Source organism: Heteronotia binoei, chromosome 8, assembly GCF_032191835.1.
Source record: "Heteronotia binoei isolate CCM8104 ecotype False Entrance Well chromosome 8, APGP_CSIRO_Hbin_v1, whole genome shotgun sequence".
Taxonomy (NCBI): domain Eukaryota; kingdom Metazoa; phylum Chordata; class Lepidosauria; order Squamata; family Gekkonidae; genus Heteronotia; species Heteronotia binoei.
The window spans coordinates 93,551,786-93,578,775 of NC_083230.1; the positions used below are offsets into that span (position 1 = coordinate 93,551,786).

Consider the following 26,990-nt stretch of genomic DNA (forward strand, 5'->3'; position numbering starts at 1 on the left):
GGACTGCCTTGGTGCCCATGGGCACCATGTTGGGGACCCCTATTGTAAAGGGTAGGAGTCCCATAACTACTATGTGAGAACCACCAACTGGAATTTTTAAAAAAAGACAAAAGGCTTTTCTGAATCATTCAGTTCCATACTATATGATATGCAATTTACCCATCTGATCATATCATATGGATAATACCTTATTTGATATAAGATTATGATGCAGCACAAGTGTAAATCATGGTACAGGCCAGTTTCTTTAGGGATGTATATGTTATAACATGTCTGTCTGGGAAGGAAGTTAGAATGGTATTGCCCAGTCTCATCAGATCTTGGAAGCTAAGCAAGGTCAGTGCTTGGAAGGGAAACCACCAAGGAAGTCTCTATAGAAGAAGGCAATGACAAACCACCTCTTCTTCTCACTTGCCTTGAAAGCCCCTTGCTGGGGTCGCCATGAGTCTGCTGTAGCATGATACTGCACACAAACTACTCTGCTTAGAGTACCATAAGAAGACAGTGCTAAAACAATATACTTCCAGCACACTCTCCCATCAGGACTCAGGAAATATTATATAATAGCCCAGAGATGTCAAACTAATTTGTTATGCAGGCTGGATCTGACATAAATGAGACCTTGTTGGGCTGGGCCATGTTGGATCTGACATAAATGAGACCTTGTTGGGCTGGGCCATGTTGGACTGGGCCATGTGTGTTCCTATTTAAGAGTAGGTAGTAGAGATAAAAACTTTATAATGGACACAAACACAATTAAAGATTTTTTTTCTTAACTAAAACATGATTAAAACATTAGCACTTGTTAGTCTTAAAAGGTGTGTTCTTTGTATCTCTCCCATGGTGTTGTGTCTGGCATTTGTCCCAGAAAGTACAGCACAGCGCATCTGTGGGCTGTGCCTGGAAGGGACGAACGCAGCCCGCCTATGACCATCAGTGGCGGGAAGTTTAACTGGCCAGGATTGGACCTGACCAGGAAGAAGGTTGTTCCAGGAAATGTATATAACACGGGACCCAGCCCCACCATGTTGTCTTTGTGATGTACTCACTAATAAAGCATGTTGCCATCTGAACGTCTCCAATATCAGTACATTACACATGGGATCCAGTGAACTGGGCAAAGGGAGCTCTGGCTCTTTCCTTCCCTAGGGGACCAGGACAGGGAGGAGCCTCAGCCAATAGAAGGAAGAGAGGCTTGGCTTAGTAGCTCTGCCTTGTGATTGAGAGAACCTGGTAAACTCTGCCTCCCCCCTTCCTCTCCAAAGGAGGAGCCTCAGCCAATGGAGAAAATAGAAGTTTTGCTCTGTAGCTCCTGTGCGATTGAGCAAGCCTGGCAAAGCAAGTTGTGATGCAGAAGGGAGCAAGAGAGAGGAAGAAGGAAGCAGATGACAGCCAGTTGCTCGGGGGCCTGATAGGAGCCCTCTGAGGGCCTGATTCGGCCCCCAGGTCGCATGTTTGACACCCCTGTACTAGCCAAAGCCTTTGTACAGTAGAATAAGTTATAATTCAGTGGGCTATTAAGTTGGGGGCCTTCAAACTTATAGTCATGTCATGTTGGGTAATAAATGACATTAATTAAGGAATATATTCCCCACACACAACCACAGGCTTAGTAACTAAATGATGAAAACTCCTGGTTCTAATTCTGGAGTAGACAATACTGACTTTGATGGACCGAGGGTCTGATTCAGTATAAGGCAGCTTCATATGTTCAGGCAAGAGCTTGAAGTTCATACACATGCAAGAGGAAACAATGCCTTATTTTCCTTAACCCTACACTTATTTGAACAAAGTTTGGATGGTGAATTATATACAAATAATTAAATGTTTTATACCACTTAGAAGAACTCTGATTATGGCACCATCAGGAAGAAAAACTACAGGGAAAACAGCCAAACCAACCCAGGAGGATCCAGTTGTACATGCTTATAGCTTTGAAGAAAATCAAAAGAAACATCTGAGTGGCTCAGAAGAGGACATCAGAGAAGGTGCAGTAGCTCAGTATAAACCTATTTTCCTTCAGTTTTGTCTTTGAATAAAATGAGGCCTGGTGTCAAGGTAAGCATTATCAAGGAATTACTTGGAGCTCTGCATTGGCAAAGGTCCCAGTCTCTCCTGTGGGCCACAGAACTGATGCTGGATTGTGGCAATTAAGCACATAAGAAGAGCCCTGCTGGATTAGGCCACTGGCCCATCTAGTCCAGCACCCTGTCTCACACAATGGCCAACTAGTTCCTCTGGACAGCCAAGGCAGAGAGGCTGAGGTCTTCCCCAATGTTGCTTCCTGGCTGTGGGCTTAGTACCTCTGAATGTGGAGGTTCCCCTCAGTCACCATGGCTAGTAGTCACTGATAGACTTATCCTCAAGGCTTTTGTAGAAAAAGCCCAGCAGGAGCTTATTTGCATATCAGGCCACGCTCCTTGATACCAAGCCAGCTGGAACTGCGTTCCTGCTCCCAAAAAGCCCTGCTTATCCTCCATTAATCTATCAAATCTCCTTTTAAATATATTTATTCCTGTGGTCTCACTACATCCTCTGGCAGCAAATTCCACATTTTAATCACTCTGTCTAAAGCAGTATTTCCTTTTGTCTGTCCTGAACCTATTGTCCATCAACTTCATTGGATGCTCTCGATTTCTAGTATTTTGGGAGAGAGAAAAATTTATCTTTGTCAGCTCTCTCTACCCCATGCATTATTTTGTAAACCTCAGTCTATTATATCCCCCCTTAGCAGTGTTCCCTCTAAGCTGAGTTAGTGTGAGCTAGCTCACAATTTTTAGCCTCCGACTCATACTTTTTTGTCTTAGCTCAGGAAAAATGGCCCCAGAGTCAACTAATTGATGCAGTAGCTCACAACTTTAATGTCAGTAGCTCACAAATTAGAATTTTTGCTTACAAGACTCCACAGTTTAGAGAGTGTATTGCCCCTTAGTCCTCTTTTCTAAACTGAAAAATCCCAGAATCTTCAACCTTCCTCAGCCTTTCCACAGCAGTGCTAAGGTAAATTAAGAGTAGTTGTCATCACCGTGCTAATTCATCTATCTTCCTATGCTTGGAACTGTGGAGAAATTGGAACTTTCAGTCACATGTGGTGGGATTGTCCCTTAGTGAAAAAATTCTGGGTTCAGGTTGGCATAGAGATGACAAAGATTATGGGAAGAAAAATAAGTATATCTAAAGCAATGGCAATTATTAATTTGGATGGTGTGGGATTAAGATCAAAAGAGGATAGTAAATTGATTAATTTGATGTTAGTAGCAGCAAGACAAGTGATAGCAAGGAATTGGAAAGAAGCTGAGGAACTGACAATTCTGGAGGGATAAAATGAATAATATAATAATATTGGAGTATTTAACTATGAAGATACGAAGAATGAACGGATTAAAGGTTAGAAAACAAGAGGAGGGCTGGTTTAGAAAGATGGTGAGGTATTTGGAAAAGTTTAAACAATTTAAGACGATTGGTTGGTTAATAAGGAAATGAATGGATAAGAAGTTTAAATAGAGGGATGGAGTTGTATTTGGATGAAATGTTAATAATTATAAATATATGGAATATTATAATGTATCTATGGCCTGGGACTCTCACAGAGGTGGAGTGGTGTTGGAATATATAACAATAAAATTATTTTAAAAATTAAAAAAAAATCTATCTTCCTATGCTTTTATTCCTGCTGGACCCAATGGGATGGCTGTGACCTGTAGCTACTATTCCTCTTCATGTTGTCCCCTACTGTCACTGTTCCTTGGGCCTAAGGAGACAGGAAGCATGCAAAAACACTGGAGAAGCAGCTTCAGCATCTTCAGTAAAAACAGACAAACAAATAACAGGTGGAAGAGCAGGGAAGGACTGCCTGAGACCTTGGAGAGCTGCTGCCAGTCAGAGTAGGAACTAGAAAGTACTAGGCTAGATGGGCCATTGATCTGATGTGTTTATGTGCTCACCTGAACAGATTCAGGTAGATGGTGGGACACAGTCAAGTCACTGGATGCCAGCACAGTTATTATGACAACACTGGGATTCAGTGGTTCTTAAGAATATTGTGTACCACTATTAGGGTTGCCAACCTCCAGGGAGTGGCTGGAGAGCTCCTGCTATTACAACTTATTTTCAGGCAACAGAGATCAATTCACCTGGAGAAAGTGGATTCTATGGCATTATACCCCACTGATATCCCTCTATTCCCCAAACACTGCTGTCTGCAGGTTCCCCCCACCCCAAATATCTAGGTATTTCCCAACCTGGAGCTGGCAGCCTGTCCTTCCCTCTCCTTTTCCCCATGACTTTCCAGTGAGTTCTCCCCTTCCCTGTAGATGTCATTCTGTGTTGTGCTCTGTTAGTGCTGACTTCCAAGCAGATTTATGCTTTCTTGTGGGTAAAAAATGGATAAGGTCCAGAGTCTTGGTAGGTTATGTTATTGCTCACTGCTGAAAACTTCTTAGAAGGAGGATAGAAGTGTTAGAAATACCTAATTAATTTGTGATCTCTGCTTTATGTTTTCTCAAAAAAAACCCAAGATGAAACACTAATCATTGATAAACACGGGAAAAAAAGATCTTCAGCGACTCCTCATTCTATAGTTGAAGATGATGTTGGGTAAATTGCTTAATGTTTACTTTTTAAAAGTCTGCTACATGTCTAAAATTACATTATTGATGGCCATGTTCATCATAGTCAAAAATATCTATAATTTATGTCCAGTTATAAACCAAATGTTTGTTAAAAAACTAAAATCTTTTATATTTTAGATAGGAACATAACTAAGATAGTTGTTTGCAGATACTAAAAGTAATGGTAGATTACTTATTTTCCAGCTTTTAATGACAGGGATGTAAGGAAGATCCAAAGTCAGCTAAGCACCGATTAATATATATCCATCCCATCCAGTTGATCTTCGGCATAGGGTATCACAAGCCAAACATAGGTCTGAGCCCCAGAATGGGAGACAGCAATCCAGTTTCTGCTAATCTTTTAAAGATCTGGCCAGAAACAATGTTTCAAGATGGAAAAGAATGATCCAAGCTGAACAGATCCAACCTCACATACCCATGTAGTAACTGCATGGCCTCAGGAGCAAAATTTATGATAGTACCTCTGAGATCTTTGCCAGGATAACATATGCACTCCCAGTTCCAAGCATAGGGTTATTTCAGCTATACAGGCTGATATTACATGCTCACTGTATGGTACTGTAGCTTAGTTGGAAGCAGTACTGGTTTTGCACAAAAGAGGTTCCAGATCCAGTCCCTATTCTAGAAGTGTAAATGCTACGATTTTCAAACTATTTCATCTCAAATTTTCTGAGTTTCCACTGAAACTAATGAAATTAGTTAAGCATATGTATCTTGAATATAGTCCCAACAGATTATATATTTATTGGCAATCGATGTCTTGGATTATTTTTAATAACTTCTGCTACTCAACTTTGCAAATATTTTTCAATTATCCCCTGAGCATGAAGTTATGTTGTCCTGAATTCCAGGGGTGGCCAACGGTAGCTCTCAGGATGTTTTTTGCCTACAACTCCCATCAGCCCCAGCCATTGGCCATGCCAATCTAAATCAACATGCCAGTCATCTATACAAATTCAGAAAGATACTACTGAAAACGTTTCTGCATGTCCTTTTTCAGGGTTCCACTTGCTAGTGAAGTTAAATGCCATTCAGTTTCAGTAAAGTATCCAATTTTCCCCTACATTTTTCTGACAGTTTGAAATTACCAGCTCATACTGGTATTATTTCTTCTGTTTTTTACATTGTAGCTAGTTATAACTTACAAAAATAATATAAATTGAAAAATATAAGTTTTATTTTTTCCATATTGTACAAAAATAGCCTTAAAATATGACATATTTTATAGGGGAGAAGTACAGAATATGTTGGAACGATTTGGAGGTATGTATTTGAAAATGCTTATATACTGTCAGTTAAACACTCTTGTAACAAAGTAAGTATAAAATACAATACATAAATTTAACCTTAATTGTTAATGTTAGAATTACAAGAAATATTTCAGCAAGTACAGAAAGCACAGAAATGTCATATTTTCTTAAAATATAAGTAGATGTTCAGTTAAATGTTTTCTTTTTCATATTTCTACATCTTGTAGTACAGTGGTTTATCCTATATTACAGTGAACTCTACTATGCTGCACAGTGATACTAAATAGTATGTAGCAGAACTGTAGCCAGTGTCTTGTTAGTAAATGAGACTTCTATTCAGATTCATAGGAACAAATTATCTATTTATAATTCAGCTCTAGGAATGGCTGCACCACGGGATTGTGTTGTTGTGTTTTATAAAACATGATACTGCAGTTGTGTATTAATTTTGCAATGGAATTGCCAGTGTAATTATCTAAATCTGCATGCCAGTCATCTATACAAATTCAGAAAGATACTACTGAAAATGTGTCTGCATGTCCTTTTTCAGGGTTCCACTTGCAAGTGAAGTTAAATTTGCAAGGGGATGGGATGGGAGTTTCTCTGAAATGCCTCTGTAAATAGCACATTGTATTGGCCAGCCTGATGTTATTTCCATTTTGGGATGGCAACAGTTCTTGATATGATCAAGATGATAAGAATTTAGTTCTAATCCCCTCCTTCCATTACACAGTCAACTTTCTTTTAAGTACCCAGAAACACCATGGAGGGAACTGGTAAAAAAATCCAGAAACTCTTTCAGTCCAGTTATTCTCTATAATAAAGTTATAAGAGTTTTAGTTATTAAATTTTGTATACTTATATAAGAATGTGTCTCAAACACTCTCTTCAAAATGACCAAAATAGCAAAAGAAAACTCAGATCCCTACAAGACAACAAGAGTTATCCCAAGCAGCATCAGCATGGCCTTTAAAAGCTTGTTAGTGGCAGTTATGGAGAAATAGTCTGTACTAGCTCGTTAGAATTCCATACAGGCTTAGACTCCTCTCATGAAAGTATAATACAGAATTTTAAAAAGAGAGTAAAAAGCATTAGTCACCACAGCTGTGAAACTTCCTTTAAAAACAAGGGAACTTGCCTGCATTTACTATGCTGGGGGGGGGGGTTAGATAATGTGTGAACAATTTTATTTAGACAGTTTATTCAAGCGCCATTGTACTCACTCTGCAGGATGTGGAAAGCCATTCAAAATTACCATCAATAAAAAGAGCCATGTTTACTTCCATCCCTAGTGTGAGACCTGTACTTCAGCAAGGCCCACAGCTTTTCTGTTCTTCCAGCATGTTTCAAGATGAAAACCAACAACTAACCACAGTCCCCACTGTGCAACGGCTTTCCCTACTTTTCTGAAACACAGGGGTGGATATCACGCTGGGGAATGCTAGTTAGAACAACCACAGATGGAATGCCAAAGAGTCACATGTGGTTCATAAACCACTAGTATTTGGGTTTTCTAAGAATACAATGATTAGGGTTTTTATCTGACATTATGTTTGTATTGGCTAACAGTAACACCTGCCTTTAAACCTACTAAAGGTTATATTGTTTTAAAGTTGAAAAGGTGTTGCTGAATACACTTGGACTACTATAAGACAACTCAACTTTCCAAATATATAAGACAGTAAGGCTAAAACATCCTATGTTAGTCATTATGGAAATGTCTGTTGAAAAGATAAACTATGTATTTTAAGATAAATTAGCTTGTTGAAATATATAACACAATGCCTGGTCATTGTCTTAATATAGCGGATATTAACAAGGCACTTCTAGCTAAGAGGAAAAGATTAGAAATGTATACTAAAGCCTCACTCAAAACAAGTAACCAGAAAATAGAATGTGTCTGGAAAACACAACAAGAACAAAGGTAAGATTTATATTTTATATATTTCAGGGAAATCAGTGCAGGCTTTGAGCTGTGCTTACCTTTAAAATCCTATACAGTTGAAGGAGCACCTCCTCTTGTACTTTCTTGCTTATCATTTAAGATGTTCTTCTACAGCCCTGCTCTCGGTGCCCACACCCACAGAAGGGATGCAGGACAAGTTAAGGCTTTCTCAGTGGGCCATTAGCTTTGGAATACATTCCCCCTAGAAGTCACCCTGGTGCCTGGTGTGCTTACTTCAGGCCAAATAACGCTTGCATATGCCTTATAACCAGGCCTTGAATTCAGCAGGAGCTCACAAGAGCATAGCTCTTTCTGATGGCCCCCCTCCTCCTCCCCACCTACTTTGTCCATTGAATAGTAGATGCAGCTGCATAACAATCTCTGGATTAGGAAGGCAGGCAGCCAGCTGGCCACCAGAAGCTTTGCCATACCCCCCAGCAGCCCTCATTAACTCCTGGAGAAGCCCACACCACCCTTTCTCCACTTTTTAAGTGATTTTGGGTGGCGGGTGGCTTACTGGCCTTTTGACTGTGGGGGGTGGCAGCCAAGGAGAGCCTTCTTGGGCTGGCTGGATCTCTAGTCAGCCCAAGCAGGTCTTGTTCACCCGGGGCTCTCCGTTCTTGCGCCAGGTTGCTTTTGGCTGGTGGGGGGTTGGCATATGCTAATGACGTATGCTAATGAGTTCTACCACCATTTTTTAAAAATAAAATGACCTCTGCTTATAACATCTCACACTGGCTCTTTCACTACGTTTTATGCAGTGTAGCCTGCTTTTATACAATTTAATGTTGTACTTGTGCTGTTAATTTTACAGCTGCTAGATCAAGAGATTTTTGCTAAGTTACTTATTTAAGTTGGTTCTTTCAACTGGATTTTAATTGTAAGCCTTCACAGCAGTTACTCTTGTAGAGGTGGCATATACATTTTCCAAATAAAATATGATTGTTTTATTATAATTTATTAAAAAAAAACCAATCCATCATCAAAAGCTTTCTTGGGTAAGAAACGTCCCCTCTTTGAAGTAACAATTGTTAAATAAAATACATATCTTGAGAACAAGTATCATGATTTTGCTACTTGAAAGACACAATTTTACAGTTTTTAAGGTTTTTTCAGGGTTATCTAAAAAACTGCAGGTGACCACCTTTCATCTCCTTCTAGGACCTAAATAACTGGTATTTCATGTAACATTTTAATGTTAATATTCACAAATTCATTATATTGGGCTATGGACATTTCCCCCCCTTAGGCAGAAGATCAACCATGAATATTCCCAACAGTTCCTACATGTATTTCAACAGTGGGATGCTGACCTACAAAAAGCAGAAGAACAGGAAGAAAAACTAGCGGTTTGTTTCTCTTGCATTCATTTTTCCGTGTTTGAGTGCTTGGGGCTGATACTGACACCATCCTTCTTTTGGAGTATGATTAACTATACATCATTCACAAAGCAAAGAGGTGAAAAGGGTTATGTTCACTCATGTACAATTACTATACTTACCCTGGCTTGATTTTGCTGTACTTTCAGATTTACTTCAAAAATTGTCTTAGCAGTGATGCCTGCCTCAATGCCTTCTTTTAAAATAAAGTTCAAAACAATATAGATCAAACTGTGTGTGAAATACTAGAGGAAAAAGGAAAGGAAAGGTCCCCTGTGCAAGCATCAGTCGTTTCCGACTCTGGGGTGACATTGCTTTCACAACGTTTTCACAGCAGACTTTTTACGGAGTGGTTTGCCATTGCCTTCCCCAGTCATCTACACTTTCCTCCCAGCAAGCTGGGTACTAATTTTACTGACCTCGGAAGGATGGAAGGCTGAGTCAACCTCGAGCTGGCTACCTGAAAACCCAGCTTCCACTGGGGATCAAACTCAGGTTGTGAGCAGAGCTTAGGACTGCAAAACTGCAGCTTTAACACTCTGCGCCACGGGGCTCTTTTGAAATACTAGAAGCCCTAGGCAAATTCAGCAGAGTCAATCTATTAACAAATTAAGTTCTGTTAACTTCTCTGCTTATGAGACATGACAATAAATACATCTGTGCTGTTTCATCATCTCAAAATCATCAGTCCTGGACGAATTTTTGGTATTAATAATTTTTAGGAATGTTTAAACTGCTCTGCAACAGTTTTTGTGGAAAGAAAGTACTGAAATATATCAGAAAGTAAAGCTTCATCTTATGATGAGGGTAGATCCAGGTGGGCAGCCATGTTGGTCTGAAGCAGTAGAACAAAGTAGGGGTCAAGTAGCACCTAGAGGAGCACCTCCTCTTGTACTTCCCTGCTTATCATTTAAGAATTGCTAGACTTTGTTCAGTCATTGCCATATCTTTGAAAGCCTTTTCTCAAAGGCTTGTGAATGACCATAAGTCCAGAGGCAATTATACATCTTAACACAGACATTAATTTTAAATTGGTCCTGATGCACTGGTCATAGCTGTTCAAAGGATTAACCAATAACTCTTAAGAAGCTTGGAAAAAACATATAGCACAACCATAGGTAAAGGTAAAGGTAGTCCCCTGTGCAAGCACCAGTTGTTTCCAACTCTGGGGTGACGTCACATCACAACGTTTTCAAGGCAGACTTTTTAAAAGGGGTGGTTTGCCATTACCTTCCCCAGTCATCTACACTTTCCTCCCAGCAAGCTGGGTACTCAATTTACCAACCTCAGAAGGATGGAAGGCTGAGTCAACCTGGAGCCAGCTATCTGAACTCAGCTTCCACCGGGATCAAACTCAGGTCATGCACACAGCTTGGACTGCGGTACTGCAGCTTACCACTCTGTGCCACAGGGCTCATGATAGCAAAACCATACTGCCTTCTAAAATTACAGTTACATTATACTTTCAAAACATACAACGGAATCCTTAAGTCTCCCTTTTACAGCAACTTCAGACTGTTATATCTAAGGAAAGGCTGAGGTTAATTTTAAAATAAGGTACTGGAACATGCCTCGTTGCCAAACCAAATTTAGAAGTGTATCTGAATATACAGCAAGTTTACAAATTAAATTTTAATGCACGAGACCAAAAAATAGCTTTTATCTGCAATCTGGCCTCAATGTCAAGAGTATAAGTTCATATATAACACATTATCAGTGCCATAATTTCAAGGTTTGTTTTTGCTTTAGAACATGTTTCGTCAACAGCAAAAGGTATTCCAACAAGCAAGAATAGTTCAGAGTCAGAGACTGAAAACCATTAAGCAGCTGTATGAACAATTCTTGAAGGTTAAGTATATGCTTTTTGTTTTCTTTAACAGCAAATGGTACTTACAGTTACAGCACAAACAACTTGACTGCCTATCCTTAAGAACAGTTTAATGCTTATATCTTCTAATCAAATTTCAGCTCTGGAAGGATAGCAATAAGGTCTTGACAACCTGTTGCTGAAGATATGCATAGCATGATAGCATATACTGCCATTTCTAGTAGCCTCTGGTCTAAACCACATCTTTTCTTCATCTTTTACTAACACTACAGTATAAGAAATGTATTTGCCAATATCAGAATGTCCAGAATGTCCTTACAAGTACTTCAGAGGGTAGCTGTGTTCGTCTGTAGTTGCACAACTAGATTTGAGGTGTCTGATGAAGACAGACTCTCAAAAAGTTAAAAATTCTTGCTGGTCTCTAAGGTGCTACTAGACTCAAATCTAACATAGGTAGGGTATCCTCTGCCCATTTTACCAGTTTTATCTTATTTCTGTGTCTTCTACAATTTCTGCATAATGACTTCACACTAGCAACTGAATGTTGACCCTCTCTGTGGTACCAGTGAGGTATTTTGAGTTTTGTAATTAGGCAATGTGTTGGCATAATGTCCACTATTTCAAGTCTGTTACATAGACTACTGCTTGTAGATTGCCTTTTTGACTATCCTCTTGAAGTAGTTGCCTAGTTATATCAATAAGATGCTGAATAACCAGTATAATAAATTATAGGATGATGCATCCCAGGTACTGGCACAAGTTAAGACCAGTGTTCCCTTTAAGCTGAGTTGGCATGAGCTAGCGCACAGATTTTTAGCCTCCAGCTCACATATTTTTGTCTTAGCTCAGGAATGATAAGCACAATAATTTATGCATTAGCTCACAATTTTAATGCCAGTAGTTCACAACTTTAATACCAGTAGCTCACAAAGTAGAATTTTTGCTCACAAGGCTCTGTAGCTTAGAGGGAATATTGGTTTAGACTACTGCTTACCAACACAGAAATTCTTGGTAGCTCTTGTGCTGGTTTAGGTGACCCACTTGACTTACAGACAAGCCATTTTCTCAGTATAAAAGAAAGATAAACTGAAGCTGACATCTGCCTTTTAGAGCATGGAAGACATGGAGAAGACCCATGAAAGCCTTTTAACAGGAGCACAAAATGAACTTCGCAAAGAAATGGCTATGTTACAAAAGAAAATTATGATGGACACTGTAAGTGTTAACACTGATTTATGAAAAGTTCAGTTACATATTTTAAAATAGAACATTTAAATAGAAAATTAAACATTCATCATTTAGTTCAGTGAATCAAAATACTATGTTACAAAATATTACATTTAATCGGTATTGGGTTTTTTTCTTTTCTTATGACAGCAACAGCAAGAGATGGCAACTGTTCGCAAGTCTCTTCAATCCATGTTATTCTGAAGGCTCAGTGGAGAAACAACTTGAACCTAAGTAACATGATATATACATTAGCCATGAGGAAAAGAGCCACTGTTTAAAACTCCATATTGAAAGTTACATGCATTGTTTGAGTACTCAGTAACATGAATACTGATATTACCAAGCTATTGCTCCAAAGCAACTAAAGTTAGTTAATTCTTCTTCAGTGTTGGTACATCTGTACCAGTCTTCCTTCAAAATTAAGAATCTGTATTTTGAGACTCAGATTAGTTTGACATGGTGGTCATTTAAGTGCAGATTAATCTGAGTTGTACTGACTCAGTAACTCACAGCATTCTACTATAAGAACTATAATGCAGCACACACAAAAATTGCATGTCTTCAATAGCACTTTTACAGGTTTTATATTGTTAAGCTATTAAGTAGAAACACTTTCACTTTTGTATGTATCACAGGAGCATATCCTTTAATCTGAGAGGGCATTGCTTTAACTGCCATACTTTATAGTGTACATTTTACTGAAATGGTATTTCAGGTATTACTGTAATTTCAGACTCTTTTCTTAAGTAGAGTGTTCCACTTTCTTGACAGACCAGTAAATCAGAACTTACTAACAATATTAAACAAGGAGTTATGCCTTTCATGTCATATGTTGTGTAATTGAATTTAAAAGCTCCTAATGAAAATGCCACCTGCTAAAAGTATTGAATACAAAACCTACAAATGGAACATTAGACTTGATTTTTCCAAAACAACAAAGAGTCAGTTTAGTGATCTCTTGGCTGGGTAGGTTTTTTAAAATGCTCTAGAATGTCATATATTTAATACAAATCAATTCAAACATTACAAATGCAATAACATTTTCATGTATGAAATGCTGCATCTCAGTAACAGTAGCTCACGATTACTGAAGTACTGTTGAAAGGCAACAAAAATTCATTTGGTCATTAAATTCTGGCATCCATCCCTTTTAAGACTTTTTACATTACAGCTATGTGCTTTAAAAATAATCATAACTGCTGAAGACCAAAAAAGGAAATTCATGTGTGTGCTTTTCTTCGTTTTTCTAGAAATGCCCTTGAGATACAAAATTATATTCAATGCAGTTTCCACCATAAACTGTCCTAAAGCCACATCAAGAAGATTCTCTGTAGCCATTAATCAGTATTTATCTTTGAATGCAATTTCATGATGCAGAAGTTCTCACTTTTCTGACTGCTGTATTCTGAAGGGTATAATTTTTAGCTACATATTGTTGCACTATTTTCAGCTACAGAAACATGATTAAAGTAAGTTCTTGGTCCTGTTAAAAACTGAGGTCAGAGTGAAATGGCTAAAAATAACCCTTGATCTCCTATTTAATGGAGAAAAACTGACAGGTTCTTTCCAAAGAACTTCTGGGAAGACAGCCATGATTGAGCTCAAGTTAAAGTCACCTTGTCAGTACTTAAATATTTAGCACAAATAGTACTTGACTACAGTGTCAGAATGCCAAATTGCCAAACCATATGAATCTTTGGTGACTATCAACTCTAAACAAAGAGTTAATTCTTCAGGTACATTTCATGGTCTCTAGGGTCAGTTCATACAACTGGTTTTAGCCAAAGGAGTCTTTGGCACACATTAGTGTGTACAACATTAAGCATATATTGGGCTAAACAGAGTTGTCATAAATTCAAATTCATTGCAGCACTTTCTTCCCATCCACCACAGTTATGGGAAACTGATGCTGCCTTCATTCATGATCACATAGTTCATACTCTGCCCATACAAATGCAATACCAGGAACCACAAAGGTTTACTTTCATAAGGGAATTATTTTATTTTTTTGTGAAACAGCTCTAAGTAATCAAAAGACAACACATATTTTCTCTTGACTACTTTGAGAGCAGCCAGCCCAGCTTGTCAGATGGCTGTACCTACAAACAGTTAATTACATAAAGAGCAAGATGTTCATCTAGACCCTGCAGTTCAGTTTGGCTTAAACTATTCTGATTTACTGGACCTAACTACTCATGTTTAAGGTGCATAAAACAAAAAACCCTCATACTTTATGAAAATCATACTTAAAGTTTACAGCTTATGTATGAATCCCGGAGTCAACCTATTCACAATAGGATTATGTTGAGGGTTGGCAAATTCCTTTCTTATACAGAAGGAGAATGCAAAACCAAATAACGATACAGCTAAACTAGTAGTAAATAATTGTGGTTCTTTTTTTATGGCCCATATCTATGCAAACTGCTCGCTGAACAAAATGTTTTCTAGACAGTCACTAAATATCATACAAAAACAATAGCTATAAAATCTCTACTTTTCATTCTAACAAATGAAACAAAGAACTCCCCCCTCCTCAGAATGTATAGATGACCTAATTCTACTTCATTCTTTAAAATGTTTTGAGTGACTTCACATTCTAGTATGTTAAAGAACTTTGCAGGGTTTTTCCCCATAAGGAATAACGAGTTGCATCCACTGGAAGATTTCAGGGTATGGCCGGATTTCTGTTAGCAGAGCACAACTTGCTTGGTTCCTGCTTCCTGCTGCAGCTCTAAATGCCGCCTTAACTGCTGCTCTTTGGGAGCAGGGGGACACCCAGGAACAGCATGAAGGAGGAGCCAGAGGTCTGCAACAGGAGTGAGAAATCAGCCCCCCCCCCCGAAAAAAATCACCTTATGTCTGTGAAAATTCTCTGTTGGATCTAATCCAATGGGTAATCTTATGAATTGCTGGGTTTGTTGGTTTGTTTGTTTAACTTAAGGGCCATACTACCCTTGACAACTGCATGTAATTTTTTCTTCATACTTATTCTTGTACAAAAATGCAGCTACAAAGGCTGCTATCTGCAGCAGAAGACAGGAGGAGTTTCTTATTCCCTTTTCCTGCCAGTGGCTTTTTTACCCATATTTTTCCTCTGGGGGAAGGAGGCAGTTTAGGAGACATTTTGAAATTGAAAAGACACCAGAACAGAAGAAGCTAAATCATCTCCCCATCCTTTCCCACATTTGTATTCTGCTACAAATTACAATATCTGCATTTTGTTAAAAACACTAGAAAAAATGAAATGTAATCGGTACACTGGGCATTACGAAATGTTCTATGCATCATATTACTTAGAATAATGTAAAAGCACACAGGCCCAGAAAAGGGAAGAGGCACTTATCTTCACTGACCATATTTTGCTAAAAACAATAAACTGTGGGATTGATTTTTTTAGCAGTATGTTGTGCAATACTGCATCTATAATTGGTGTTGAGTTACCCTCTAAGAAACTCCAAGGACCTGTATCCTAAAGTTCTGTTAGCTGCCTAATATATTGGATTTCAAGCATTTCTATCTTCCGGTGACATAAGGATTAGCTACTTGGCAGAAGTCCCTTTCAATTATTTTGTGTCCTTGTAGGACAGCTGCATTGTGCAGGTAAGAAATCTTGATCTAGGAAGCAAATGTAATGAGCTCTCCTGCACTTAATTCTTCCACAAGTTTGCACATCTGTTTTCCTGAATAAAGGTATTTTGCACAATACAACACTTCTCCCTAACTGCTCCTCCTCTTCACCTTCAGCTACAAGTCACTCATTATGGTTTTGAACCTGTTCAGGAGCTTGATGAGGTGGGATTTTGAAGACATGTATGTGAAGATAAGCAGCAATCTGTATGCATAGTCCAGTGGAATATCTCAGCAAATCAAGCAAAGATATGAACTAAAGACAGAAGGGGGAAAAGAATTTGAGAAATTGAGATCAGTATTGCATGAATGAATTCTGGTATGCTTAAATTCTACTTATACTCAGTAATTAGATAAAAATTACAATTAGAAATTTCCTGTACCAGAAATTGGCACTGAGGTTGCCTGGTTTTAACTCAGAGATTCCCTGTCCCTTTTAAAAAATATACTGAATTAGGTCAAGTCCCTATAGCTCCCCCCACCCCAATTCCTTTTGTCTACTTCTCACACCTACAATAAGCAGCATTAAAAGCATCCCCATTGCAGCCTGAGGAGAGATGGACAGGAAATGGCTGGGAAGGCACATATGAACATATGAAGCTGCCTTATGGACCCTCAGTCCATCAAAGTCAGTATTGTTTACTCAGACTGGCAGCGGCTCTCCAGGGTCTCAAGCTGAGTTTTTTCACACCTATTTGCCGGACCCTTTTTAGTTGGAGATGCTAGGGATTGAACCTGGGACCTTCTGCTTACCAAGCAGATGCTCTACCACTGAGCCACCGTCCCTCCCCTAAAATCTCCAGGAATTTCCCATTTAGAGGTCTTTCACATCACTTTTGGCTGGAATTGAACCTAGGATTTTCTGCTTGCCAAGCAGATGCTCTACCACTGAGCCACCGTCCCTCCCCTAAAATCTCCAGGAATTTCCCATTTAGAGGTCTTTCACATCACTTTTGGCTGGAATTGAACCTAGGATTTTCTGCTTGCCAAGCAGATGCTCTACCACTGAGCCACCGTCCCTCCCCTAAAATCTCCAGGAATTTCCCATTTAGAGGTCTTTCACATCACTTTTGGCTGGAATTGAACCTAGGATTTTCTGCTTGCCAAGCAGATGCTCTACCACTGAGCCACCGTCCCTCCCCTAAAATCTCCAGGAATTTCCCATTTAGAGGTCTTTCACATCACTTTTGGCTGGAATTGAACCTAGGATTTTCTGCTTGCCAAGCAGATGCTCTACCACTGAGCCACCGTCCCTCCCCTAAAATCTCCAGGAATTTCCCATTTAGAAGTCTTTCACATCACTTTTGGCTGGAATTGAACCTAGGACTTTCTGCTTGCCAAGCAGATGCTCTACCAATGAACCATGACACAATTACTTCAGTGGAGAGTACAACACTATGAAGGCTTCTTGACTTGCATTCTGGCAACCCTGACAACAGTAAAGTATTTATTTCACAAAAATGTATCCTGCCTTTTTGTCCTCATAAGGGCCATTAAGGCGACTAACAAAGCACACATCATGAAATCAAATTTTAAAACCATTAAAGTTAACCCCCCAAAATACATACGCACATCATTAAAACAATTAAAAACAGGGCTAATTTTTTTTAAAGCAGTAATTAAAACATTGGGCAGGAAGGAGGGATCAATGAGGGAAAGCTGAAAAAAACATCTTCACCACTGGTGGAAGATGGAAACAAAAGGGTCAGGCACACCTCTAGAGAGAAAGTTCCATAGCTTTGGTGCCACGACCAAGAAGACCCTTCTTAGGTTGCCACCCAACTAATCTCAGAAGGCAGGGCTCCCAAAGCAAGAGCCTAGGGAGACGATCGTAGTGACTGAGAGCAGATAATCCTTCAGTTATGTTGGTCACAAACTATATAGGGCTCTGAAGGTCAAAATCAGCATCTTAAATTGGGACCCAGTGTGTATATATTTTGAGAGCCAGTTGTATAGCTTGTTCCCCGTTAAGATTAAACAGATAAAAATTATGTAAATTTAACAGCACCTTTTCAATTCCACCAGAAATACACAGTCATAATTCATCAGTTGTGACAGATACTTGGGCTAGGGTAAACTATGTATTTCAGGGCAGCTAACAAAAACCCATTAACATGACACATAAAAATCTTTTTAGAAATATATAGTACTTAGTACCTCTGGACACCACTCCTTTAGGGGAGGAGGAGACCTACTAACTATGTCAGGCCCAGGGTAAATATTCCTCCCCAGAAATAGGCTGTTGAGCTTATGTTCAGCAGCTGGGTTTTGTCAGTATATTTATTATGGTACAATCCAAACGTTGCTATGATAACTGAACCTACCTAATGTGGTCCCTCAAACGCCTTCTGCCACCCTCTTAATTTCTTACTACATTTGCCAGCATCATGGCAAACCATGGTTACCATATCATGAAATGAGTAGTGATACAGGGAACTGGGGAATGCAAGCCTGAAATGCATTCAGCAGTCATACCACAGAAGCAAGCCAATAAGTGCTTCTAGTTCTCTGCTGAGGACTAGCATTAGAGAGCATAAAGCAGAGGACTCGATTCAAATAGAGAAAATCTCAAGAAAAGCACATTTCATTTATTTTATATAGCCTATGAAAAATATGCAGAAAATAGCTCACCAGTGCTATCCACAGAATTACATATTCATCAATAAAACTGTTGAAATACTGATCTAGAAACAGGAGGCCTGGTCCAATAAATGCAGTGTCTTGCAGGAAGATTTCACTTTTTGTCAAATGTGCAATCTATAACACAAATATTGGATTAAGTTTCATACAAATTATTTAAATTTCATTTTAACTCTGTCACTCACAATGTGTTTTATCACCATTGTAATAGACAATATTTATTTCAACCACAAGGTACTTATTCAAAGAAATCTCACTTTCTGCTCTGGAAAGATGAAGGCTGTTATTTTATTACTAACAAGTTTAAGATTAAACACATTTGTGTTCAGGGCTTTTTCTGAGCAGGAACGTACAGGAACACAGTTCCGGGTGGCTTGGTGTCTGAGGGTGTGGCCTAATATGCAAATGAGTTCCTGCTGGGCCTTTTCTTCAAAAAAGCCTCGTGTGAAACAATGGTGATGTCAGGGGGTGTAGCCTAATATGCAAATGAGTTCCTGCTGGACTTTTTCTACAAAAATAGCCCTGTTTGTGTTGTTTCAAAAGCACGCTTATTGTTGGTTATTAATAAGCAATGTACTGAAATAAAAGTGAATGCACAGGGAAGGCAGTTTTAAAAAAAAGACTAAAGGCTCAAGCGTCATATTTAAACCTTTTCCCTAGCATTCAGAATAGCATTAGCAAAAGTGTACTCTGAAACTGTTCATGGTATTCTCTATTTATTTCAGTTTCTATCCTGCCCTTCCCGCTAAGGTGGAATTAGGGCAGGTTACAGCATAAAAATTTGTACAATAAACCATATCTAAGAGTCTAAAAGTACATCAATTAAAACTAGTAACAACATTAAGATGGCATCATGATTACCCTGGGTCAATCTTCATCAATAACTAATCTGAAGTAAACAGTAGCCCTTGATTCACACTAAAAATGACAGCTTTAGCTTTCACAGTGCCCACAAAGATCTTTATTAACTACCAAATAAAGTAGCACTTGTATGACTCTTGGAATGTTCAGTGATTCAGGTACATTACTATTTTGATATGACAATTTATTCAGTACATATTAAATGTCAGTATCTCCTTACCACCAATTTTTGTGTGATCTTGGCACTCACAAATCCAAATGTTAAGGCATAGAGGCATGGATGCTTTTCAAAAATGTGTGTTGTGGACTTCTTATAGATCACTATTGCCAAAGTGATAATTAATCCTATATGGAGTCCTGGTGACAAAACACTTGTTCCCTGAAAAGCATACAGAAAATACTCAGCAAAGTTTTGTTATACTATAGGTTTGAATGCCCTTGGGCAGTAATTCTATAATACTGTGCTATTTAATAATTTTTTTCTTGAAACAGTAGTTTCTTAAACAAAGGTACTATTACAACTCAGAGTTAACCACAGCTGTAAGATGGGATGCATTAAAAATATCTGGCATACAAGTCAAGTATTTATTTAAACCAATTACATAGGAAAACATACAAGATAAGTCTTCTATAGCTTACTGCAATTGTGGATCCATTCTTCCCAACTCCTCCTCCAAAAATTACTTTAAAATAGTGATAACTAGAATTTATGGCTCCAAATACCATTCCAGCCACAGGAATCATCTTCAGTTTTATGTTCAGCACAGAAATCTTTCAAGGAAAAAACGATGTAAAGATAAAGATACTAATTAATATAATTATACAATACTGAAAGGTTTTTAAGTTTATTTTTGAACTATCCATTTTTTTCACTAGACTTGGATAAAATGCAGTCAATGCTCGTGCCATGAAAATAGTAATTTGATTCTGTTAGAAGCACAAAAGGTTAATGCGTTTACAATTCAGAGTCAAGCATCTCTAAAGAATTTTATTTCCAAACCTATTTTCAATCAGTTATATCTCTTTAAAATGGATAGTTCCTCCAGATACACTGGTCAGCACAACAGCAGCACGACAGGAAATGCAAACACCATCTGCCTGCTTGGTTTAGATTCCATCATGCTATGAAATGGCATTATTCATATTATCCAGCTAATCAGCAAAAGTATTTACCTTTATAACTCAACTGCAGTTTCAAGGAAACTTCCAGAAGGCAGCAAAGGATCAAAAAGAAGAGTTAAAAATGAATTGGCTGTAACCCACCAAGTTATGTTTCAAACTTGCCTAAAGATCTGTAGTAGTTCCAGAAGAGAACACAAGTATTGCAAGAAGAAAAGGTTATAATTAAAGCAGATATTTTTCCTCTACAGAATAAGAGAAGTTGCTGATTTATTGCTCTCAAGGCCCAAAGACAGCACAAAGGGTACCCTTTGTCTTCTTGCTTAATGCTGCAATGTCTCATATGGCTGAATAACAGGCATCAGTGCTCAAGTGTTCAAAGAACATTCCCGTATGGTACGGTGGTACCATACAAGAAGCTAGAAATAGGGTGGGGAAGGGGCCACAATTAAGGGACATGGTGTAAGGAGTGTTAAGACAAGAGGAGCAGAGAAGCAATAGCTTCTCTAATACAACTGCAGCTCCTCAGGCTTTTGCTTGCTTCACTGAAGCTGAAGAGGATGAGCAGGCTGCATAAATAGAATGAAGGAATCTGAGTCATATTAACTCAAGCAATTCTGCTACTAGCCATGATTACCAAACATACAAGACAGTTGAATACATCTGTACATAGAGAATGCTTATTATTACAGAGAACACTGCATGCCCAAAGGAGACTCTCTTCCTTTTATCTCTTCTTCTGGAAAAATGTCACTGTATTTTTATTTCATGAGTATGCAATTATTCTAGTATGCCAGATAATTCTGATTTAATTCCATGCGTAAATGCAGGCAACTGTGAACTACACGGCAACTGCACTCAGAGCGCATAGTAAATTGCCAGCCAGCAGATGGTGGTCAGTGGACTGACTATAGCCTCCAACCATTTGGTTTCAATTTAGTGTTATGTCTCTCCATTTCACTGGATATTTGAGCAGCTGCAGAAGAGAGGCAACACTAACTTCTTATACTAACACTAACTTCACATACTTCTTCAGACAAAGGAATGAGGTACAGTGAGCAGAACTACTGTACCCTGGAAAACCTAGACCTGGCATTACAAGCCGTGGCCTCTTGGCTCAGACTGAGTCGGCTGAAATTGAATCCGACGAAGACGGAGGTTCTCTACCTGGGTCGGGGCGGTCCGGGGAGAGAGATCCAGCTGCCGGCCCTTGACGGGGTGCCACTGATACTGGTCCCCAAGGTCAAGAGCTTAGGCGTGCTCCTTGAGTCCTCCCTTACAATGGAGGCTCAGGTGGCAGCCACTGTTAGATCTGCCTTTTTCCATCTTCGGCAAGCACGGCAGCTGGCCCCTTACCTGGAGCGCAGCGACCTAGCGACGGTAATCCATGCTACGGTTACCTCAAGAATAGATCACTGTAATGCTCTCTACATGGGGCTACCCCTGACGCTAACCCGGAGACTACAACTAGTGCAGAACGCTACGGCACGGCTGTTAATGGGGCTACCACGACGGGAGCACATTCAGCCAGTGCTGAGAGAGCTGCACTGGTTGCCTGTTGTGTTCCGAGTTCGCTTCAAGGTGTTGGTATTAACCTTTAAAGCCCTTTATGGTCAGGGACCTGCCTATCTACGGGACCGCCTTTCCCCATATATCCCCCAGAGAGCACTGCGATCAGGGACAAAAAATCTGCTGTCTGCCCCTGGCCCAAAAGAAGCCAGGCTATGCGCAACAAGATCCAGGGCTTTCTCGGTGGCAGCATCAGAACTTTGGAACACCCTCCCAGAAGCTATAAGGGCCCTGCGGGATTTGTCGGCGTTCCGCAGGGCCTGTAAGACCGAACTGTTTAGACAGGCTTTTCTGGTTGACTGAAAATGGGCTGCCACTGGACATCCTACAGAAGCTGGCGATCATAGTCAGAACCCAATACCACCAGACTGGATTGAGACAGCGCAAATAGTTTTAAATTGATAAGTGAATTATGGTTTTATATGTTTTATGGAATTGATTGTTTTTATGATATTGTAAGCCGCCCTGAGTCCGCTTGCGGAGAGGGCGGGATATAAATGTAAAGTAATAAATAAATAAATATAGCTGGTAGGCAGTGGTTAAGAATCCAAAGTGGTATAAAGTTAGGATCCAATGGCTTTATATCACTAACTTTATATCACTTTGCATTCTTAATTTCTGCTCACCAGCTATATGTAGTTCTGCTTACTGTATCTCATTCCTTTGTCTGAAGAAGTATGTATGCGTACGAAAGCTTACATTTGAGTAAAACTTTGTTGGTCTTCAATGTGCTACTGGACTCCTACTTTATTCTACTACTTCAAATCAACACAGCTGCCCACCTGGATCTGTCACATACTGTGAGACAACAGACAGCCTTCTACCCCATCAAAGGGTTTACAGGGTTTAAGTCTTAAAGATGCCACTGGACTCCAACTTTGTTCTGAAGCTTCTACAGTACAATTCTGGATTCTAGAGAACAAGCAAGGAGGCCTTGAAGGCACAGCACAGACTTGCCTAAATAACACTGAGATTTTGCTAAATTAAGATGTGTATTCTGTTGGCTGATCAAAAATACTTTTAAAGGTTGCTGTATGACTACAGCTGTATGTTATGCACTGTTACATGGGATGAAATAGTAAAATACCGAATTTAGAATATTATGAAATCACATGAGTGATTCAAGACAAAGACAGCTTATGGCAGATGGGGTCTTTTTCCTTTGTGGAGTTCTAAAGTCATGCACAGGATGGCACATCACAACACTGAGGGAAGAGTACTAGAACTACATGGGAAAAAGTATCCTACAGTAAACAGGCCTCGTACGTGGATAAGATGTGCTAAATATAACAGATTAGAAAAAACTACTAAGCAGTAATATTTCTGCATAGGAATGATGTATAGTATTTAAAGCCTGATTGCTATTCAGTTACCTGGGTGTCCCACATTGTCGTTCCACCAAATGCAGATAATAAAAAGAGTATCATTATGGCTATCTGCACTTCAGTTACATCAATCCTAGAGTGAGAAAGCGATAAGATTAGTCCATACCAATAATTTCATGTGCTGTGCATGTTAGGCATTAAAAGCGTGTCCTAGCGTTAAACAATTCTGGTCCTCAATTATTATTCACATTAATTCAATTTCAAGTGTTGATATTTTGGCAATCCCAGAACATCTTTTCTTAAACAGTTGGGTCTCTCATAAATATACTTCTGCAACTATTGACAGAGTCTTATTATTATTGTCTGCAGCGAAAACATGCATTGCTAGGAATTGGAAAAGCACATCACCCCCTTCCTTTACTCAGTGGCATAACAAAATCTGGGAGTTTTATATGATGGCAAAACTGACTGACAATCTTAATGCAATTGATGGCTGTGAAACACCTTCCAATTTTAATACTATATGGTTTCCTGTACTGGAATATCTAACTGCTCAATAAGAAATCCCTAAAATTGTTAATGATTTACATCTATAATAGAATGAGGACACTGTTTATTTATATTATAGTACCTTCCTTTGAAGTACATGTTATATGTGTATGTATATATATATATATATATATGTGTGTGTGTGTGTGTGTGTGTGTGTGTATGTGTGCATATATATTGGCAGACATCTAGACAATATCAGCTTATTCATGTTTTATTTATAATTGTACTGTTTCATGATTTAAAACCAATAAACTGTTAATTTACAAAAAAAAAAGCGTACTCAAAACAAAGCATAAACCTTTCAGGCAACAAAACACCTGCTAACAAATACAACAAAAAGCAGCAAAAGCATTTTCCTTCTCAAAAGCAATAACTGATGTTTCTATTACTCATAGATTTAATCTTCCCAAACAAACGCCACTGATTTCAATGGGCTTAGACCAGAGTAATTCTACATAGGACTACACTGAGTGGGCTATGACCTAGGTATATGGCACTCTGGGTAAAATTAAGTTTGTGAAGCACTGCAGAATTCTTGATTCAAATATTTATGGTCCTAAAATATCAAGTACTAAGAAATAATGGATACTTTCACCCTCAGCCTTTTAGTTTAGCTTTTAGAAAGCGAATGAGGCCAGACAGAGATTTTGCCCAGCAGGGCTGTGTAGATTTTTAAGAAGTTGCTTGAGCAGCAGCTGCTACCAAAGCACAAGGATGCTCATTGTACGACTGAAAATAAGATTTGTGTATGCAAGAAAATATTTTACAGAAATATATCTATTTTAAAAGGTGTCCTGTTAAATAAGAACATAAGAGAAGCCATGTTAGATCAGGCCGCCACCACCTCCTGTGGCAGTGAATTCCACATGTTAATCACCCTCTGGGTGAATAAGTACTTCCTTTTATCCATTTTCACCTGTCTGCAGAGTTTCTGTCTGAAGTTGTCAATGGCATTTCATCTGAATGGAGGGAGGTGTCCAGTAGGGTGCCACAGGGCTCGATTCTGGGCCCAGTACTCATCAGTGATCTGGATGAGTAGAGCAGCTACTAATTAAATTTGCAGATGACATCGAACTGGGAGGAGCAGCAAATACACCAGAAGATAGGGATAGACTTCAATGAGATCTGAACATGCAGGAACAGTGGGCAGAAGTGAACACGATGCAACTTAACAAGGATAAGCGCCGAGTTCTACATCTGGGTTACAAAAATGAGAAACACACATACTATATGGGGGATCCACTTCTGAGTAGCAGTGTGTGTGAACAAGGTCTAAGGGTATGGGTGGACCATAAGTTGAATATGAGCAGCCAGTGTGATGCAGTGACAAAAAAGGTTAATGCAATCTTGGGGTGTATCAATGGAGGCATAACATCCAAATCAGAAGATGTCATAGTCCTGCTGTACACTGCATTGGTCAGCTTGCACTTGGAGGATCGTGTGCAGTTCTGGAGGCCTCACTTCAAGGATGCGGACAGAATGGAGCGGGTGCAGGGGAGAGCAACAAGAATGATGAGGGGCCTGGAGACCAAGCCCTATGAGGAAAGGCTGTGGGACTTGCAAATGTTCTCTCTGGAGAAGAGGGTGCTGAGGGGGAGGCATGATTGCTTTCTTGAAGTATTTGAAGGGCTGTCAGCTAGAGGTGGGCAGGGAGTTGTTCTTCTTAGTAGCAAAGGAGGCAACTCACAATAATGGGTTGAAATTAAGGGTGGAAAGGTACCAGCTGGATATTAGAAATAACCTTTTTACCGTAAGAGTTGTTCAGCGGTTGAATCAGCTATGGAGGGAGATGGTGAACTCTCCCTCACTGGCAGTCTTTAAGCAACATCTGAACAAACAATTGTCAGGGATGCTCTAGGCCAGGGTTGGCCAAACTGCAGCTCAGGAGATACATGTGGCTCTTCCACACATATTGTGTAGCTCTCGAAGCCCCCACTACCTTGTTGGCCATCTTGGAGAAGATAGTTGTCTCTTTAAATCACTTCTCCAAGTCAAACCAGCCAGTGGCTTGGAGAATGCATGCAAAGTTAAAGTTGCTTTCTTTCCATCTCTTCCTCCCTCACTCTATCTATTTGCTTTCTTCCCTCTTTCCTTCCTGTCTTGTGGCTCTCGAACATCTGATGTTCATGTCTTGGGGCTCTCAAACATCTGATGTTTATTCTATGTGGCTCTTACATAAAGCAAGTTTGGCCACCCCTGCTCTAGCAGGGAGTTGGACTAGATGGCCTGTATGGCCCCTTTCAATTCTATGATTCCATGATTCTAAGTATTAAAGAGCTACCTTTAGACTTATATATGACCACATTAATTTTTTGTGGTTGGTTCCACCTCTTGTGGCAACCATCTTGTGGCTGCCTGCACCCAACACCCTAGGTCAGAATTCCAAAGGTGTTCACAGGTTCAAAAAGACTGGGGGCCTTGATTTAGTCAGTCTTAGCCGATAAAGAGAAACTGTGGCAAGTTAATGTGTTTTCTCTACTAACACTGCCTAGCACTCTCTATCTCTCAGTTATCAAGTACTATGCCTGTTTGGGGCTTTAGCTCACGAAAAATGTATTTCCCTCATGTCCCACTGGATAGGTATTGAATTCAGTACCCATGTTTTAGGGCCAGAGCAGGTATCTTTCAAGTATCACTCACAAACAAATCATGCAAAGATCCACTTACTTCCCAAACTTTAGCATGCCTGATACATATGTCTGCCAGTGAGCACAGTAAAACAGGAAACTTCCAATAAAGCAAGAGAAAAACAGCCAGTCTGGATTTGTTCCTAGCCGAACTGCTGCACAGGTTGCAATACCAATGAAAACTGAAAAATCCAAGTGGTTTTGGTTAGTTATCTAAATATCCAAACTAGTAAACATATTTTAAAAGTACCACTTTATGATGGAGCAATACATGGATTGAAATGAACACTATGCTCAAGGTGAGATAGCCATGCAATTCTCTTGCCAGAATAACCCAGCCCATTCTTTAATGAATTATCTCATCACTACTGTTGAATTAACAGAGCAAGCCTATAAATTATACAGCA

General features: G+C 39.3%; 2 protein-coding genes across 3 annotated transcripts in view; one reads left to right on the forward strand and one right to left on the reverse strand.

Moving 5' to 3' along the window:
* The first annotated feature begins 1,822 nt into the window (after positions 1-1,822).
* Positions 1,823-13,086, forward strand: SYCP3 (synaptonemal complex protein 3). Of its 2 annotated transcripts, XM_060245636.1 has the most exons (8): positions 1,823-1,988; positions 4,518-4,596; positions 5,860-5,894; positions 7,688-7,805; positions 9,076-9,175; positions 10,955-11,053; positions 12,144-12,248; positions 12,411-13,086. In XM_060245636.1, the coding sequence occupies exons 1-8, from the start codon at positions 1,856-1,858 to the stop codon at positions 12,462-12,464; spliced, it is 723 nt and encodes a 240-aa protein (XP_060101619.1). In that variant the 5' UTR covers positions 1,823-1,855; the 3' UTR covers positions 12,465-13,086. The 2 variants fall into 2 exon arrangements, with proteins under 2 accessions (XP_060101619.1, XP_060101620.1); XM_060245637.1 differs by lacking the exon at positions 10,955-11,053 and having other exon boundaries at positions 12,411-12,848.
* Positions 12,250-26,990, reverse strand: part of CHPT1 (choline phosphotransferase 1) — a 31,590-nt gene continuing 16,849 nt past the window's right edge. The window contains exons 3-9 of the mRNA XM_060245635.1: positions 26,624-26,765; positions 23,453-23,537; positions 20,031-20,162; positions 19,612-19,770; positions 18,522-18,647; positions 16,036-16,146; positions 12,250-12,490 (exon numbers count right to left, since the gene is read on the reverse strand). Coding sequence (XP_060101618.1) covers positions 12,446-12,490; positions 16,036-16,146; positions 18,522-18,647; positions 19,612-19,770; positions 20,031-20,162; positions 23,453-23,537; positions 26,624-26,765 — 800 coding nt within the window. The 3' untranslated portion in view covers positions 12,250-12,445. The remainder of the gene's footprint in view (positions 12,491-16,035; positions 16,147-18,521; positions 18,648-19,611; positions 19,771-20,030; positions 20,163-23,452; positions 23,538-26,623; positions 26,766-26,990) is intronic.

Excerpts from the sequence above, each read along its gene's own strand:
- SYCP3 (XM_060245636.1), top strand. The coding sequence starts at position 1,856 with ATGGCACCATCAGGAAGAAAAACTACAGGGAAAACAGCCAAACCAACC. Across the intron at positions 7,806-9,075 it reads AAAACACAACAAGAACAAAG|GCAGAAGATCAACCATGAAT; the intron begins GTAAGATTTATA and ends TCCCCCCCTTAG. Across the intron at positions 11,054-12,143 it reads TGTATGAACAATTCTTGAAG|AGCATGGAAGACATGGAGAA; the intron begins GTTAAGTATATG and ends TCTGCCTTTTAG.